Source organism: Kogia breviceps, chromosome 19 (genome assembly GCF_026419965.1).
Source record: "Kogia breviceps isolate mKogBre1 chromosome 19, mKogBre1 haplotype 1, whole genome shotgun sequence".
Lineage (NCBI taxonomy): Eukaryota > Metazoa > Chordata > Mammalia > Artiodactyla > Physeteridae > Kogia > Kogia breviceps.
The window spans coordinates 37,237,200-37,254,955 of record NC_081328.1 but is presented as its reverse complement, the minus strand read 5'-3'; the positions used below and the strand labels follow the sequence as shown (position 1 = coordinate 37,254,955).

Below are 17,756 nucleotides of genomic sequence, written 5' to 3'. Positions count from 1 at the left end.
CTAGACCTTTTGATCAGGGCCAGAAGGGGCAGGAGGAGAGGGAGGGGAAGTTCGGGAAATAGCAGGTAGGTGACATGCATTAGCTTCAGGCCAAGTGGACAGAGGACACCTTGGAGGGTAAGAAACCTCTTCCCCCTCACCTCTCCCTACCCCCATCTAACTCCATCTGTGGTAGGATCTTTAGGAGGAGGCATGTCTTGGAGAGGTTTGGGGACCTCAGGTGTGGGGACTGAGGCGTCTTCTCTGCTGAAGTCCAGGCAACAAGACTGGAAAGCAATATAGTTGTCCTGCTTCCCAGGACAGGGCTGGCCTTTGACACATGATGTTCATTTGTCCGTTCTCTGCTGAGGAAACCCCTACATAGTCCGAGGAGAGACACATTTGGGGAGAGTGTCTCCAGGGCAGAGAGACATCAAGTTAATTGGGTGGAAGTTTCCCCATTCTTCACATCGCTATCAGGAAGTCCTACCTTTATCTCACTTTCAGCTATCCTTCTGCAGATCCAACCTATTTCTATTCCGGCCCAACCCTTCCAGACTCGAATATGATCTCCTGAAGCTTCCTTCAACTTTGTCATGCCCCCAATTCCGGGATTTTCAGGTAAAACTGCTCCCTCCACTTCTTTACCCTCCAAGCCCCTCCCCATCTTGTCAAGCCCCCCCACCAGGCTCCGCCCAGCTCGCCCTCCTGGCCACCGCGGCAGCCAATAGCTGAGAACCTTATTTGCATAGCAGCGCTGGGGAGCTGCGGAGGGAAAGGGGAGGGACCAGGCGACCTCCTAAATCAAAGTTGGGAGGCGAGGACTGGGCGGAGGGGGTGCCCGGCTGGGGCTGGCGGGGGGAAGGGAAGGGGAGGAGGCGTGGGGGAGCGGGCGCAGAGGACGGCGAAGCCTGCCGGACACTGACAGCTCCATCGCTCCCTCCCTCGGCTCATCCCCGAGTCCCCACTTCCCTCCTCCCCTCGCTCGGAGCAGCATCCTTGGTTGGTCCTCACTCCTGGGGTCGTCCTGCTCCCGCGGCTCCGTGTAATTACCTCCTCTCACCCACCAACCCGGGAACTTTCTCCGCCAGCACCCGGGAGTGGGGGGGGGTGCTTTGCCTAGGCGGGTTTCTCCTGGGGTTCGTTGGGGGCCAGTCTCTAGAGAGGGGCTTCAGGGTCCCAGAGAGACGCCTGCCACCCTCAGCCTGCCTCCAGCCGGGCTGCCGTCGGGTCTCGGCACCCTCTCTTCCCCTCTCGCCTAACCATGACCGAAATGAGCGAGAAAGAGAACGAACCGGATGACGCGGCCACCCACACCCCCCCAGGGACCGTCTCTGCCCTCCAGGAAACCAAGGTAACTCGGGAGGCGAGAGGCCTGGACCCCTGCCCAGTGCGCCCCCAGCCCGGGCGCCCTCCTCCCGATGCGGTTGCCACTGTGGCCTCGGGTGCCCTGGGGTCACAGTAGCGGGGCCCGTGTGGTCCCTAACGCTCCGCGCGGCGACCGAGAGCAGTGGGTTCGTGACGAGGGGCCACAAGGAGCCCCCATCACACAAGCACGACACGCCCTTGCGCGCGTGATGAGCGGACGCTCCACCGCGACCCTCCAGGGAGGTTGTATGTAACTCGGCTTTGTTGGAGGGAGTCGGCGCTGCGAAGGCGGAGGCAGTGTGTAGCGGTGTGTAGCGGGCGTGGGCAGGTATACTCGCCCTCGTGTGCGTGCGAGGCGCACCCCTCCCGTGTCCGCCAGGTCTCTGTCTGTCCCTCTCTCTTTGCCTGTGTCTCTCTGAAAATGTCTCTACAACCTGTTTGTCTCTGTCTTGGTATCTCTCTGTGTGCGTCTCTCTCGGGTCCTCTCGGCATCTCTGTGTGTTTATTTCTGAGTCTCTCTAGATGTCTCTCTCTGACCCGCCGCAGTCCTGCATTCCCCCCCTCCCAACCGGGTTAGGCTCGGGAACGTGCGGCCGCGGCCCGGGGCTGCGCAGCTTGTGAGTTCGCGCTGGGGGCTGCTGCGGCGCGGGCCATCACTGGCGGGGACCCGGGGACTGTTGTTGCGACTCCGGATGCGAAAGACAGGCAGCCCACGCCAGCGGGCCGTGGGCCGGGGAGGGGGACGGGGAGCTGGTAGAAGCAAAAAGGGAAGTCATCATAATTAATGAATGTCATAATTAACCCTAATTATGTATGATTGCTACTCCTGCGGGAGTCACAATGAATAAATTATTCCCCAATGAAGTCAGGCGGAGCCCAGACTCCTGGCGCTGAAGGCGGTGGGGTGGGGGAGAACACTGCTCACATTCAAACCGCCCCCCCCGCCCCGCCCCACGCCTCTACTCTGCCTGCTCCCTCCCCGAGTTCTAGGTGCTGACCCGCAAGAAGTTCTTCGGGAAGCAACCTGAGCGGGGGACCTGGGGATGGGGAGAGAAAAAGGGGCAGTGCTGTCTCTGCCCCCCACCCCGCAGATTTCAGGCCAGGACTACTCTCTCCCTTTCAACCCTGGTAAATTGTTCCCACCTGGCTTCTGTTACCCAGATGAGGAGGGGGCAGCCAGGACCAGAAATGGGTGGGGTCTTTGGCTCCCCCTGGTATCACGGGCTCATCTATAGCTCTTTCCAATGCCCATCTTCCTCCTAATTCTGTCTTGACCGCCCCCCAGGATATGAGGTTAATTCAAGGTCAAGGTCATCAAGGGAGTGACCAAGGGAAGATGAGTAGGACCAGAGTGGCTGGTGTCTGGCTGAGGCACCCCAGGTAGGCTCCTCATGCCTAAACCAAAGCGACCCAGTGGGTCTCCAGAGCCAAGTCTTCAGATTCACACTTGACCTTCTCCTGCTCCCTTCTGAGAACTAGACCTTGGGCTCTCAGACCACAGAGTTACCTCCCCCTCAGAGAGCTAAGTCTACTGGGAAAGGAATGAGGTGTTGGGGGGCAGAATATTGCTTGGAATATTTGTGACAGCTTCCTTCAAGCAGAAGATCCCCATCCTGAGGGAACTGAGCCCCATCCCGAGTTCCAGCGCCTCTGAGCTTCACAGTTGCCTTCTAGTCACCCTGGACAGACACATACAAACCCCTTGCTTGCTTCCCGGGGGATTGAGGGCCTCCCAGGTACTGCCCTGATTCCCGTACCACAGCCTGGCCACTCAGCCCCCTCCTTAAGAGTTCTCTGAGAGCAGGCAGTAGGGCTGGGCAGTGCTGCCTCAGCAGTCAGCAGGCTGCAGGCTCAGCTGTGTGGGGAGGGGTGGTCAGGGCCTGGCAGGTCTGTACCTCCTTCCTCCCACCCCAAGGACTGTCCCATGCCATCACCTCTGGGTCTGAGCCATGGAAATCTGCGGAGCAGGGAAGGAAGGGGAGTGTACACCTGACCTAGTGCCTCTGTGCCAGGCCAGTTGGAGCCCTGCCCCTTTGCCGTCCTCCCCTGTACCTCATTTATGAAGGACTCAGTAATTACAACACAGTCTGGATTGCAGGTCTGGGGGAAGGTACTCAGGAGGGCAGAGGTGGGCAGAGAGAGAATTCAGAACACTTGCCAGCCTCCTTCCGTTCCACCACCTCAACTTGTCCCAAAGTAGCTTCTGTCTTCAGACTGTAGAGGTGGAGGAGAAGGAAGGGAGAGGGTCGGTGCTGCCCACCCAGCTCAGTTTGAGGCAGGTACAACAGAGGTGGCTAGTGTACTTGTCTTCATTAGGCAGTGAAGTCAACATTCCAGACCTCTTCATCGGTGTTTGGGGCCCCCTGGGGATTTCTTGCCAGCCCAAGTCCAGCCTCCTGCTCACCCTAAAGTCGGGTACCACCCGGGCACCCAAGCTACTCAGCCACCCTCCTAGTGTCAGCATCACCCTCTCTGGGTCCCCATCCCATCCTACTACATAGGGCCTGCCATCACCCCCTTTGGTACCATCTTTGGAAAGACCCTGCCATGCCAGCTCTGCCATCTGAGTCAGCTTGTGTCACATCTGCCACCACCCTCTGCCAGCTGCCTAGTGCCATTTCAGGAGCTGGCAGGAACTGAGGAAGGAAGGGACTGTCCAGGGTGTGGAGAGGTGGGGAGGAGGCAGGCAGGCCAGGTCCTGCCTCCAGGAGGGGATTCAGAAGAACAGGTCTGATGGTCCAGGCTCCAAGCCAGACAAGCTCCTGGTGCTTTGGGAGGGAATGGGGTCCAGGTGGGCCAGCTTGCCAGGGTATATGGTGACTTCTTCTCATGCCAGGGAATGGGTCCTGGGACACTGGGGGCACCAAAAAGATAGAGGGTGGGGAGGTAGAGAAAGGTCTTCTCTGGCAACTAGGAGTCCCAAGAGTGGAAATACCTGGCCAGGCTGAGCCCAAATGAGGTTTGGGTGGCCAAGCCAGATGTCTCTGGTGTGGGCAGGCATTAAGCCATTTGGCAGCGATGCTGTCATCTGCTCTCCAGCCACAGCCCTTGACATCTGTCAGCCATCCCAGGTGGCATTCCTTCCCACTTCTCCACCCTCCTGGGATCTGGGGCAGAGTTGGGGCTGCCCTGGTGGTGGGGAACATTCTGTTCCAGAGGCTTTTGGTACCCTGCAGAGGTGGCTCTTGGCACTGAGGCCAGGCGGGGACCTGGAAAGGGCACAGGCTGGAGAGTAGGGAGGCTTGAAATCTCATCCTGTGAAGATTACTTTGGAAATAATGGCCTCAGGAGGGGGGAACATGATTGATGTCTTCAAATATTTGAAGAACTGATGTGTGTAAGCGGGAGTAGCCCTTCCTAGAGCCAAGGGAGAAACAAGGGCCGATAGGCAAGGGAGGCAGGTTTCAGCTCTAAATAGGGAAGCACTTTCCAGCGGTTGCAGCTGCCCAAAGATGGAATGACTGTCCCAAGAGAGGATGTGCTTGCCGTCACAAGAGGTGACCAACAGAGTCAGACAACAATTCAGAGGGGACGTGGCCAGAGCGGTGCAGGGTGGGGACTGCTCCATGTGCCCAGTCTTTCAAGTCCCTTCTAACCCCACATTTCATGACAAGCCCATGGCACAACTGAGGGCCAGAGGTGAGGGCCAAGGCAGGGTGCTCCTGGCCACTTGGGCTCAATAGCCAAAGCCACTGGTTCAAGTCCCGGCTCTGCTACGTAGCAGCTGCGGACTCACGATGAGTGAGTGATTTAACCCCCTCAGTTCCTCATCTGAAAAGTGGGCCAATAATTGTCACCACCTCAGTGGGTAGTGCCAGGGTTAATGAGATTCTGCATATCAATTCCAGGACTCTGACAATGACAGCCCCTCGTTATGTTCATAAATTTAGGTTTTGCTTTGGGGACTTGAGCCTGTATTGCTTAGAGAGCATCTAACCCTGACTTGGAGGTGGGGAAACTGAAACATAGAGAGAGAGGAAGTGAAGTAACTTGCCTTCAGGCAGCAGATTGCGTTCTGCCCCCCCCAGCACATCCTCCCAGAGACCTCCTGTGCTCTGTGCCCACGGCCCCTGCGCAGAGCAGTGAGTGGTTCACTCGCCCCTCTGGGGCCTGTCAGAGCCCCCAGAGCCACATAGAACATATTCGTGTTCTAATTAATTGTCCCTCTGGGCCTCGACCTCGGCCCCAATGCCCAGGCAGCTGGGGCCTGGGGCCCTGCTTCTCAGAGACACACAAAGAAGCCCACAGTGCTGGCCAGGAAGCTGGATTTGGAAGGAGCTGAGCAACTCAGCATGCCAGTCCCCCTAGGGCTCTGGCCTTTCAGCTGGCATACCGGGGCCCGCCTTTTGCCCAAACATTTCCCTCTCTGCTTCCCCCTCTGTCATGTGGCCTGCTGGACTCCCTAGGGCTAGAGGGGCCACCACTTCCATTCCCTTGGCATGGTTGCCAAGCTGGCATCCATGGCACACAGGCTGCCTGGTGTCCCAGCTGGGAACCCTGGCCAAGTGTCCCTGCCTAGAGCCAGGCCTCTGCCCCCCACCTCCACCCTTTTCTTTTTTTAACTGGTAGAAAGGCATGGGAGGAGTAAGGGCTTTCAACAGGAGGGGAGTAGGGCAGGGGTCTGGGTAGAGAGGTCCAGATCTCACCTGGGTAGAATAAGGGCGTGTTTGGGTGAGCAATGGAAATAACTCTGGCCTCACCGCAGAGTCCACCCTGCACTCCAGAACACGTGCTCTGTATAGGATTCCAGCCACTTGCCCATCATTTATTCCACAAACATTGACTGAGCACCCACTATGTGCTGAGGCTCATTATGGGGATTTGAAGCCACTTTCCCCGCCCTCCAGGGGCTCACAGCCTCCCAGAGGAGTGAGAAGTAAATGACAACATAAACCTGATCGGAGCTGTCATGGAAGCCCATCCAGATGCAGCCAACCAGAGGAGGGGGTGGTCCCCCTGAAAGGAATTCCTGCAGAAGAAGAGACAGCCTCCCAGAGAAGGAAGAATCACAGGAAACCCTGAAGAAGAAAGCGTGAAATAACTGGATAAGGCAAAGAGGAGGTCAAACATGTAAAAAGCTCAGAGGCATGAAACACGGATGAGTTCAAGTCCGCGCATTTGGGCTCAGGTGGAAGGCCGGGGGTGGAAGGGCAGGTTTGGCCAAGTTGCAGGTTCATGGCTGGGACAGGGGCCTTGGCTGGGTCCTGAGGAGCCATGAAAGGTTTTTTGCGGGGTCAGGGATCACCTCCCTGGCAGCTGCATGGAGAACAGGTGGGGATGGGCAAGGTGGAGGCAAAGAGCTATGGCCCTGAACCCGACAGGGTGCTGGAACCTGAACCAGGGCAGGGTTCCGGGGTGCTGAGGTGTTGCAGGGGATGCACTGGAGAGGTGTTTTGGAGGGAGAATCAGCCCTGAGGATGGGGGTCCAGGGTGACCGCTCCCCCACTCCCTGTTCAAGGACCGAGGACCTGGTGTGTTTTGGCCTCCAAAGTATTATTTTGTTAAGTCGAGTAAATGGTACATCCATTCAGTGAAATTCCTGTGCGGCCATACAAAAAAAATGGTGAAACTCTTTGTGTATTTGTATGGAATGATTTCCAAGAAAAAAGCAAGGCATGGGAGAAATAGTATACTATCATTTCTGTGAAGAAAAAAGGAAATAAAACCTCTTGAATTTGTTTCTATCCAATTTCACATAAAGTCCTAGATTTCTTAACTGACTTTTTTTTTTTTTTGGCTGCACGCAACATGCAGATTTTCCTGTGCCCCCTGCAATGGAAGCACAGAGTCTTAACCACTGAACCACCAGGAAGTCCCTCTTAACTGACGTTAAATTTCATGAGTTCATGAAATGGATTAATATTTTTTATTAAAAAATTACTTTTATAAAAAAAAAGTCTAGGGGTGGGGTAGGGAGGGTGTGAGGGAGATGCAAGAGGGAGGAGATATGGGGATATATGTATATGTATAGCTGATTCACTTTGTTATACAGCAGAAACTAACACACCATTGCAAAGCAATTATATTCTAATAAAGATGTTAAAAAAAAAAAAAAAAAAAAAGTCTAGGGATTTCCCACGTGGCTCAGTGGTTGAGATTCCGCACTCCCAATGCAGGGAGCCCGGGTTCAATCCCTGGTCAGGGAACTAGGTCCCACATGCATGCCACAACTAAGAATTCACATGCTGCAACTAAGGAGCCCATATGCCACAACTAAGGAGCTGGCAAGCCGCAACTAAGGAAACTGACTGCCACAACTAAGACCCGATGCAACCAAATAAATATTTACAAAGTCTAGATTTCTTTTTTTTCTTTTTCTTTTCTTTTATTTTATTTTTTTGCGGTACGCGGGCCTCTCACTGTTGTGGCCTCTCCCGTTGCAGAGCACAGGCTCCGGACACGCAGGCTCAGCGGCCATGGCTCACGGGCCTAGCCGCTCCGTGGCATGTGGGATCTTCCCGGACTGGGGCACGAACCTGTGTCCCCTGCATCGGCAGGCGGACTCTCAACCATTGCACCACCAGGGAAGTCCTAGATTTCTTTTTGAAAATTGAGAAACCTGGCAATGCTGGGCTGCCCCTACAGACTAGCTCAGCTGGCTAAAGGAGACCAGCAGCTGCTCGCTGGCTGTCCGGTCCCCACCACTCCTAATTAGGTGCCTGTCCAGCCAGAACTCCTTTGCTCGAGGAGGTTCCCTGCCTGGCTCTTGCGGGCACCTGGGACGGTGACCTGCCTTCTGGATCTTGGCAGCCTCTTTCTCAGTACTTCATCTCACCTCTGGCTCTCAGCCTTCGGGCTGCCGCTGGCCAAGGAGAGATCCCGGGGAGCCAATCCCCTCCAGGCTCACAGCCCCTTTTCCTCTCTCAGCTCCAGAGGTTCAAGCGCTCACTTTCCCTCAAGAACATCCTCCGAAGTAAGAGCATGGAGAACTTCTTCTTTCGCTCGGGGTCTGAGCTCAAATGCCCCACCGAGGTGCTGCTGACGCCCCCGACCCCACTGCCGCCTCCCTCCCCACCACCAGCGTCTGCAGACAGGGGCCTACCCACCCCAGCCCTGTCCCCCTGCCCCATCCCATGCCCCCTGGCACCACTCAAAGCAGTGAGGCTGCACAGCTTCCAGGAGCACGTCTTCAAGCGAGCCAGCCCCTGTGAGCTGTGCCACCAGTGCATTGTGGGTAGGTGCCTGGGTGGCAACAGAAGGGGTCGGGGTGGGTGTGGGAGTGGGCCCATGGACCTGACTGCCTGACGTTGGGCTGCTGCTAATCCTAACTGTGCCCCTCCCTCTGGGAGGACACATGAGCACCCTTGGGGGTTCCACCCTGACTGTGTGGAGGTCGGAGCTAGGCCCCAGGCTAGCATGAGGATGCCCAGTCCCTTGCTCCCTCATGCCCTAACCTGCCTCCTTTGCTCTTTGCCCTTGGATGTAGCCTCTCTTGACCACACCCTCTTGCCAAACCCACATTCTTCCCAGGAAACTCCAAGCAGGGTTTGCGGTGTAAGACATGCAAAGTCAGCGTCCACCTCTGGTGCTCCGAGGAGATCTCCCACCAGCAATGCCCAGGCAAGACGGTGAGTGGGGACCACACAGAGATGGCTGGCTGATGCTCCCAGGCCTGGCATGTGGGGGAATGGGTGCCCCGCAGGGCTGGTTTCTCATGTGGGGTGGTGCTTGGGCTTGGGGAAGGCCAAACTCTCAAGGGGCTGTGACCTCCCTGTGCCCTCTCTCTGCCCCACCCCCCCGCCACAGTCCTCCTCCTTCCGCCGCAACTTCAGCTCCCCCCTCCTGGTGCATGAGCCGCCACCAGCCTGTGCCATGAGCAAGGAGTCCCCACCCACTGGTGAGTGTCCACTGTTGCCCCTGATCCACGGTGGTGTGATGAGAGACCCACGCACTCCTCAGATGAGCACCTGAGTCACACTGGCACTGCCTGTTCTTGGCACTACTACCACTCCCTTCTTTTTTTTTTTTTTAGACTTCTTCTTTTTGTTTGTTTTGGTTTTTTTCCCTACTTCCCTTCTTTGGATGCTCCTGTCCTGAATGTCGAGTTCATTCATTCATCCATCCATCCTTCAACAAACACTTTATTGAACACCTACTAAGTGCCAGGCACTGTGCTAGACATGGGAACACAGCCCTAAAGAAGGTGGAGCTCATGGTCTAGTAAGGGAGCTAGACATGAAATAAATAATCACATAAATCATCAATTAACCCTCATTTGGTGAATGCCTGAGACAGAAGGATAGGGACTAAAGAGAGGATAAAGTCGGCACCGACCTCATCCGCAGAGGCAAAGAAGGCATCCAGGAGACTTGAAAGATAGGGAATTAGTCTGAGGATCTGGGGAAGACCAGTGTGGACAGAAGGCAGGCCAGAGGTAGGGAGGGGCAGAGAGTTAAAGAAAGGATAATGAGGCTGGGACTGAGGGAGTCAGAGTAAAAGGGTGAGATGGGACCCCGGGTGCAGGGCCTCGGGGTCCATTTTAAGAGTATTCTTTGGACTTTTTTCTTTTTTTTTTTTTAATTGAAGTATAGTTGATTTACAATGTTGTGTTAATTTCTGCTGTACAGCAAAGTGATTCAGTTATACATATATATATTATTTTTCATATTCTTTTCCATTATGGTTTATCACAGGATATTGAATATAGTTCCCTGTGCTCTACAGTGGGACCTTGCTGTTTATCTGTTCTGTGTATAAACAGTTTGCATCTGCTAATCCCAAACTCCCAATCCATCCCTCCCCCACCCCACCTCCCCCTTGGTAACCACAGGTCTTTGGACTTTATTATAAGGTCAATTTTTGTGTTTTTACAAGAGCATTCTGGCTACTGTGTGGGTTGGAGGGGCTGGACTGGAAGCAGGAAGACCAGTTGGGAGGCCATGATGGTTGCCAGGAAAGAGTTTGGTAGCTTGGACCAGGCTGGTAGCGGTGGAGATGGAGAGAAGTGAGCAGATTCTAGAAATGTTTGGGAGGTAGGACGAGGTGGTGGAGTGAACACGGGCAGTGAGGTGGGCAAGGGGTCCAGGATGCTCCAGGTTTGTGCCTGGGCACCGTGGGAGGACACGAAGCCCTCGCTGACGTGAGGGAGACCCTGGAGGGGCAGGTGAGGGGAGTGCAGATTTCAGTTTAGGGCTGGCTGAGCAGGACAGCCAGCAGGGCAGCCAGGGCTGCGATGCAGGACTTCAGGGCAGAGCGAGGCTGGCAGCAGGGTGCCCGGCCTTGATGGTGACTCCTCAGTAGGGGCCAGCGGGAAGGTGGACCCCGTCTACGAGACCCTGCGCTATGGAACCTCCTTGGCTCTGATGAACCGCTCCAGCTTCAGCAGCACCTCTGAGTCCCCCACACGGAGCCTGGTATGGGGAGCACCAAAGGGGAGCCTCGGGGGCAGAGGTCTCAGAGGGTGGGGGGGGTCCAGGGGTTGAGCCCTCCCCCTCTCTGTGTCCCTAGAGCGAGCGGGATGAGCTGGTTGAGGACGGGGAAGGCAGCATCCGCAGCTCGGAGGAGGGCCCTGGCGACAGCGGTGAGTGGGACTGGGGACCAGGGGCAGGAAGGGGGCACAGTGCGGGCCGCTGCCTGCTGCCTCACACCCTCGCCCCACCCTGGCATCTCCAGTATTCACAGCCCCGGCCGAGAGCGAAGGGTCAGGACCAGAGGAGAAGAGCCCTGGACAGCAGGTGAGGCTGGGCTGGCAGTGAGCCCCCCGCAGGCCAGGTGGGAAGGGGATGTTCTTCTCCTTGTCACTGATCCCTAGGCGGGTGACAGCGTGCTGAGTGGGATTATCTCTGCTCCATCATTTATCCTCAGTCTACGGGGATGGGCAATGCCAGGGTGAGTAGGCCCGGGAGGCAGGGGTGTTACCACTCCCACCACTGACCCAATGCGTACTGTGCCCACTCCTATTCCCCCAAGGGTGGGCAGTTCTAGGGTGCAGCGGGCAGAGGAGGATCCCTCTTCTCCGTCCCTGGCCCAGTCCCTTCAGGGGTGTGTAAGCACAGCAGATAGGATAGTCTTCACCTCCCCCGTCATTGATCCCATCTCCCAGCCCCCGGGGTAGGCAAGGTCATGGCACGGGGCGAGTGGGTGGAATGAGAAAGGTGTCCCCCTCCCATCAATGACCCAGAGCTTTTCCACAGGCCCCCAGACCCCTTCTACTACGGAAGGATGTGGGGCCCATGTACTCCTACGTCGCGCTCTACAAGTTTCTGCCCCAGGAAAACAATGACCTGGCTTTGCAGTAAGTCCTCCAGCGGCCCAGTCCCCGCCCCGGGCAGCTGCCTGGCTCCAACCTCAGGGCTCTGTGCTCCCAGACCTTGGAACATGAGCGTGAGGCGGACCTTCAGGAACTTCCTCCTGGCACACTTGAGGCTACTGAGCCCAAAGAGGAGATAGAGGTGCCAGAGTCCAAGAGGGATTGGTGCTAATGTCCCGTTTCCTGCCCCCTGCCCGGCCTCTGTCCTGGAGAGTGTCACTCAGGGCCCTCCAAGGGCATCGAGAGCTCTCCCCCAGCTGAGGGGGCCATGCAGGGGATCTGGGGGCCTAGGACTGTTGGGATACAGAGTGGGAAGGTCCACCCTGCCCCACGTGCCACCTCCGCTCTCTCATCCCAGGCCTGGAGACCGGATCATGCTGGTGGATGACTCTAACGAAGACTGGTGGAAGGTGACTTGGCAGGGTGGGGAGCGGAGGGTGCGGAGTGGTAGGTACGTCACTAGCCCGCAGCCTCAGAGAGCACTGCCCCAAAGACCTCCTCTCCTTCCTCCACCGGCTCTAGCCAGGCCTGGGCCCACCCTCAGGCCTTACTCTCACTTTGTCCCTCCCTGCCCCCGCCTTGTCCCTCCGCCCACCTTGTGCCCTTTCCAGCCCAGAAGCCACCTGACTAGGGGCTCAAATACAGAGAAGCCAAATCTGGAGGGTGACAGCATTGGCTCTGAGTGGGCATTAGGTCTAGAGAAAGCAGTGGGGGTCAGGGGGTGGCACGAGTGCTCATTGCCAGCCTCATCCCCAGGGCAAGATCGGCGACCGGGTTGGCTTCTTCCCAGCCAATTTTGTGCAGCGGGTGAGGCCAGGCGAGAACGTTTGGCGCTGCTGCCAACCCTTCTCCGGGAACAAGGAACAGGGCTACGTGAGCCTCAAGGAGAGCCAGGTGAGGGCCTGGGCCCTGCATGGCTGGAGAGGTGGGCGTGGGAGAGAGGAGGCAGGGGCGTGGGCGAGGGCCCTGGAGGAGGATGCTTGCAGCCTGGCAGCAGGAGGGAAGGCAGACTAGAAACAGTGGGACTGGGAAGTTCCCTGGTGGCCTAGTGATTAAGATTCTGGGCGCTTTCACTACCGTGGCCGGGTTCAATCCCTAGTCTGGGAACTGAAATTCCCGTTAAAAACAAAACAAAAAAGCAGCAGTGGGACTGAAGGGCTCTCCTGTCCTCCCCTCTGGGAACTGGGGCCGGCAGTTAACACAGGCAGAGGGCTGAGTTATGTTACAGACAGTCGGGGGAGGAGCACTGGATTAGGAGCCTAGAGGCTTGGGTTTGAATGCTGGCTCTGCCTCTGGGTTCTTGTTAACCATGGGCAAGTCCTTTGCCCCCTGTTACCTCCTCTGTGGAATGGTAGTTTGTCCGGGGCATCAGACCAGCTGATCTCAAGGGTCAGACACGAAGTGATGCTCTGTGTCTGCTGACTGCCTGGTCTTGCACCCTGTACTCTCATGGGATCTGCTCCCATCATCCGGGCACCAACCACATCTGATGCTGGTCCCGTCATCCCCTGGGATGGACCGCCTGGGAGCCATCAGCAGGACTCGGGGCCAGGGATGCAGGCAGTGCCAAGCCTCAGCTTCATGTCTCTTCCGCTCAGATCTGTGTGGGCGTGGGCAGGAGTAAGGATGCTGATGGCTTCATCCGCGTCAGCAGCGGCAAGAAGCGAGGTCTGGTGCCAGCCAACGTCCTGACCGAGATCTGAGAAGAGCCAAGAGAACCCAGAAGCCACCCTTGCCTGTGCCCAGCCCTTGCTTCTGGCCCGGGGAGGGGAGCAGGCATCTGCCCACACCCTCTCTTCCTCTGCCCTTCTCCTAGGGGCCAGTCACCATGGCTTGGGAGGCTTCTGCACGGAGGAGGGTTTTATTTCATGGGCCCTGGGGTGCCCTGAGGAGGTTGCTGCTCTGAGACTTGGAGGTGGGGAGGAGGAGAAAGTGGGAGGGGATGAGAAAGCTCCACGTGGGTCCCCCTGGTGCCCATGCACTCCCAAAGCCCGTTGCCATGCTGAGTCCGGCCCTGAGAGGAAGTTCCTGGGGAACTTCCCTGCTGCCTCTTCCAGAGACCTTTCCCTGCCCACAGCATCTTTGCCTGCCTGACAGCTCCCCTCTCCTCACAGAGCCGCTGCTCGGGTCTTTGTGTGTGTGACCCTGCAGCTGCCCCTTTGGAAGTGGGGTCTTGGGAAGGTGCCCTCCCGGGTCCCTTAGCCCCAGCTCTGGGTAGGGAGGGAATTCAGGGCTGCAGAAGGATCCTGGTCTCACCACCTCTGTCACTCCATCAATTCTCAGGAAAGTTCTGCGGTTATCTCTCCCATTACTTGAAACCTGGGTGGACAGAGGAGGGGAGGGCTGAGGTCTGGGGAAGCTGTGGTAAATCAGAGACTGTCCCCTCAAGGAGCACAGTCGCCACAGAGCAGCCTCATCCGACCCTTGTGCACTGGGAAAGGACACCCAAGAGCGGCCTGAACACAGAAACCCGATTAAGAACAAAAGACTGGCCCACGCCTGCTCAAAATAACCCCCAGTTCACTGTCAGGACTCTAAAAGCTCAGTTCCTGTCCCAGTCCTCTCCAGGCCCACCCCAGGAACCCAACCTTCAGGGCTGACCCCGCAGTGACCCTCCCTCACCCCCTCTCTCCAGGCTCTGCAGGGGACAGGGCTGCCGTTGCAGGGGTCCCTTGTCCAGGACGCAGAGCCCTGGGAGGAAGAGTAGGAGTGGGAAACAGACAACGAATTCTGTTGGAGCACCAGGAGGGGAAGGGGGTAGGCATCCTGGGGGAGGGGGTGGGGACACGCAAAGAGGACCCTTCCCTTGCAGGTTGCTTTTCTCTGGTGCCAACTTCCCTCTCCCCCCAAGCTCAGAGCCTCCTCTTGTGCCAGCCAATGCCACCCCCCATCCTAGGCACCGTCACACCCTCCCATGCAGTGGGAGGGACACATCCTCCTACCCACTGGCCCCTGCCCCACCTCTCCCTCGCAGAGCGGGGGGTACTCAAGCCACACTGCCCTGTTTGCTGCCATGAGGGCCCCCCTCCGGCAATGTCCCAGAGGCGGGCCCAATGCCCACTGTACATGAGGCTGCATGAGGCGTCTGCTGGGGCATTGCTGAGCCCCCAGACTCCTAATTAAATGTTTCTTGTCCCAACCTGTGTGCTCTATCTGCTTGGGCTAGAGGAAGGGAAGGGGCAAGGGGTCGGGGGGAGGCGGTGGAGGTGCAGAAAGGGGACAGCCGGAAGGTCGGAGAATGCGTTCATCTCTGAGAGGAGGGGTGTGGGGACAGCTGGTCCCGACAGTGAGGGTCCCCAAGCCTTCTCACTCCCTTCCACCCAAGCAGCCTGAGCCAGGCGGGATCTGAGGAAGTGGGGCAGGAGGTTTGGGGGACGCCGGAGAGAGAGAGGGTGGGGCTGCGGCCACTTTCTGGTTCGAGGCGCTCCTGCCTCGCGCAGGGGGCGGGCACACACACCTATGCGTCTGGAACGTTCCGGCCCAGGCAGAGATGCCCTCGGAGACCAGCCGTACCCAGGGGCGGGAGCGGGGGGGCTCAATACCCACCCGAGATCAGCCTCGCCCCCGCAGCCCCCTAAACCCGAGGCAGATACGTTGGCGGCGAGGACAGCCGCGGACGGTGGGGCCTGAGATGACTCATCGGGAGCCTGGCGCCAGGGGGCCGCGGTGGCGCCCCGCCCCCAGCGGTGCCCGCCGCCCACCTGCTCCGGCTGAGCCGCCTCTTTCCCGTCCGCACGCCCGGCCGCGTCATCGCCCAGGCGAGCACGTCCTGTGCTATTTATAGGCAGAGGGGAGCGCCGAGAGAGAGAGAGAGAGAGAGAGAGAGAGAGAGAGAGAGAGAGAGAGAGAGAGAGAGAGAGAGAGAGAGAAAGAGAGAGAGAGAAAGAGAGAGGCGGTGCCAAGGCAACGCCGTGCTGCCAGAATGCGGGGGGGGGTGGCCTGCTCCCCCAGAGACTCGCCCATCCGGTTCTGCCTTCCAGACCCCCCAAATCAAGGTAGGCCCCGTGGGGCCAGATCCTGGGTCCCCAACCGCTTTCTTTGGGCTGCTTCAGGGATGACTCTAGAGCTTGGGGGTGGTAGGGGGAGCAGGAGAAGGAGGGTGACCCCCTTCCTAGGACCCCCGATGATGGGACTGGATAAAGGGGTCACAAACACAGTCCAGAGTCTTAAAAAGAGGGGAACTCACACAAACAGCCACCTACTGTGCCAGGGAAACTATGCCAACTTAATTTTATTTTATCCTCTGAGGACCCAGTGAGGAAAGTGGTGGTGTCCCCTTTTCACAGATGATGAAACTGAGACCCAGAGATATTAGGTGGCTTGTCCATGGTCATACAAATTAACCAGCCCAACCTTTCCCCTTTTATACTTGGAGCAACTGAGGCCCAGAGCAGACTAGAAACTTGCCCAAGGTCACCCAGCAAATTAACGGTCAAGCTGGTCTCAGAAATTTTATCTCTTGCCTCTCAGTTCAGCTCTTCCCCCACCTGACCCTGGGTCCCTCAGTGGCTTAAACCAGCACGATGGAAACAGAGACACCTTGAAATCCTGGGCTGGGGCCTCCAGGGATCAAGACCCTACTCCACTGGAGAGGGTCAAAGCCTTTCAGCCAAACCTTCTGCACACCCACTTGTGTCTGCACCGGCCAGCAGCTGGCCTGGACCCCTGCCTCCTCCCCAGCTCATCTGACGCACTGCTGAGCACAGCAGCTTCTTCCGGCGGTGGTTGGACCACTAACAGCACGCTCACAGCCTGGGGCTGGGAACAGCTGGTGTCCCCGCTGTAGCCTCTGCCCTCCTCCGTGCCCACTCTGGGGGTAGCAGGACCAGCAACACCACTGGCCTGGGGCAGAGGATGGCAAGCAACCTGCTGGTGGTGCCAACCCACCATTTGGCTCTGTTGTCTGACCCACACGTGCCCTCCATACCCCCACCTCAGCCTGAGCTTAAGCTGGCATGTACCCTGTGGGGATTAAGGTTTAGGGGAGACACAAAAAGAGGGGGAGCCTGGGGGCAAGAGACAAGAAGCCTCAAAGGGCAGAGAGATTGATACGAGGCAGTGGGTGGGGAGACAGACAGGTCCCCTCTGTACAACCCCATCCGTCTTGCTAGCACCACTCCCTTTGGCCCCTTCAGCCTTCTTTTTACCCCCCCACCATTCTTAACACCCCCTCCCCAATGCTTAGGACGTTGGAGGCACCTGCCGGAGAGTGCGACAAGCCAGTGTACCTCCGGCCTTGGCCCTCCCTGTGCTTTGGGGAGTCAGCCTAGGTGGTCCATCTCAGCCTCTGAGAGAGCACCCACTGTATCCTGTACCCCTCCTCCAGCTTGTGGCCCTGCAGCAGCAGCTGTGCTCCGTACCTCTTGGCTGCAGCCCAATCCGAGTCACCCCCTCCCACGTCTGGTCTGGAGGACTCAAAGTTGGGTGCTAGTGTTCAAGCCACACTGGTATTCTGGGGAGTCATTGGCCCCTCCAGGCCTCAGTTCCCTCCTCCAGAAATGGAGTTGGACTTGCTCGTGGAGTCTTTACCTCAGGGCCATGAGACCCTTTAAAGGGTAAAATTATATGATGGGACCAGTTGCAAACTCTTGCGAGAATGGACATGTCGTTTCATCAGAATTTCACAAGGCTCCAGGACCTGGAAGAGACCCAGCCGTTACTTTAAGGGGTAACCCAGCGGTTACTTTAAGGGGTCTGCCTGCTAAGGGGGCCCTCCTAGGCACTGCCCTGGGAAGGGCTTATAGGCCTGTGGTGGAAAGAGGTAAGCTTAGGCCTGGGGTGAGCTTCAGAAAGAAGTGTCTTCTACATGCAAGGCTTCCCAAGAGATCGGCTCCTACAACCTGAGTCTTCCCCGCAACCCTGCCAAAATGAGGCAGTTTCCTACACCTTCAGTGACCTGTGAGAGAACAGCACCATCTCCTGGTCCATGATGGAAACCTTTTCTGTGCTGCAGGCTCAGGAGCCTCAGTAAAGGTCCTTATCTCCTTCCTGTCACCCCTCTACTGCCTGGAGGAAGTGGAGGTGGGCGACCTTCAATGCCCTTCCTCCTCTGGGAAGAAGGCATCTCAAGCTCCAAGTAGCTTAGCCGAGGCCCTTCTTCCAGGCCACAGCTTCCCCACATGAAATGACAGGCTTAGAGCAAGCCTAAGGTTACATTATG

General features: G+C 57.4%; 1 protein-coding gene across 2 annotated transcripts; it reads left to right on the top strand.

The window, feature by feature from the left end:
* The first annotated feature begins 851 nt into the window (after positions 1–851).
* STAC2 (SH3 and cysteine rich domain 2) lies at positions 852–14,735 on the top strand. Of its 2 annotated transcripts, none has more exons than XM_059046537.2 (11): positions 852–1,333; positions 8,215–8,521; positions 8,818–8,915; positions 9,094–9,184; positions 10,588–10,700; positions 10,795–10,867; positions 10,960–11,021; positions 11,481–11,581; positions 11,955–12,006; positions 12,353–12,490; positions 13,195–14,735. In XM_059046537.2, the coding sequence occupies exons 1-11, from the start codon at positions 1,244–1,246 to the stop codon at positions 13,297–13,299; spliced, it is 1,230 nt and encodes a 409-aa protein (XP_058902520.1). In that variant the 5' UTR covers positions 852–1,243; the 3' UTR covers positions 13,300–14,735. The 2 variants fall into 2 exon arrangements, with proteins under 2 accessions (XP_058902520.1, XP_058902519.1); XM_059046536.2 differs by having other exon boundaries at positions 1,148–1,333; positions 10,585–10,700.
* The last annotated feature ends 3,021 nt before the right edge of the window (positions 14,736–17,756 follow it).

Excerpts from the sequence above, each read along its gene's own strand:
- STAC2 (XM_059046536.2), top strand. The coding sequence starts at position 1,244 with ATGACCGAAATGAGCGAGAAAGAGAACGAACCGGATGACGCGGCCACC. Across the intron at positions 8,916-9,093 it reads AGCAATGCCCAGGCAAGACG|TCCTCCTCCTTCCGCCGCAA; the intron begins GTGAGTGGGGAC and ends CCCCCGCCACAG. Across the intron at positions 12,007-12,352 it reads CTAACGAAGACTGGTGGAAG|GGCAAGATCGGCGACCGGGT; the intron begins GTGACTTGGCAG and ends CCTCATCCCCAG.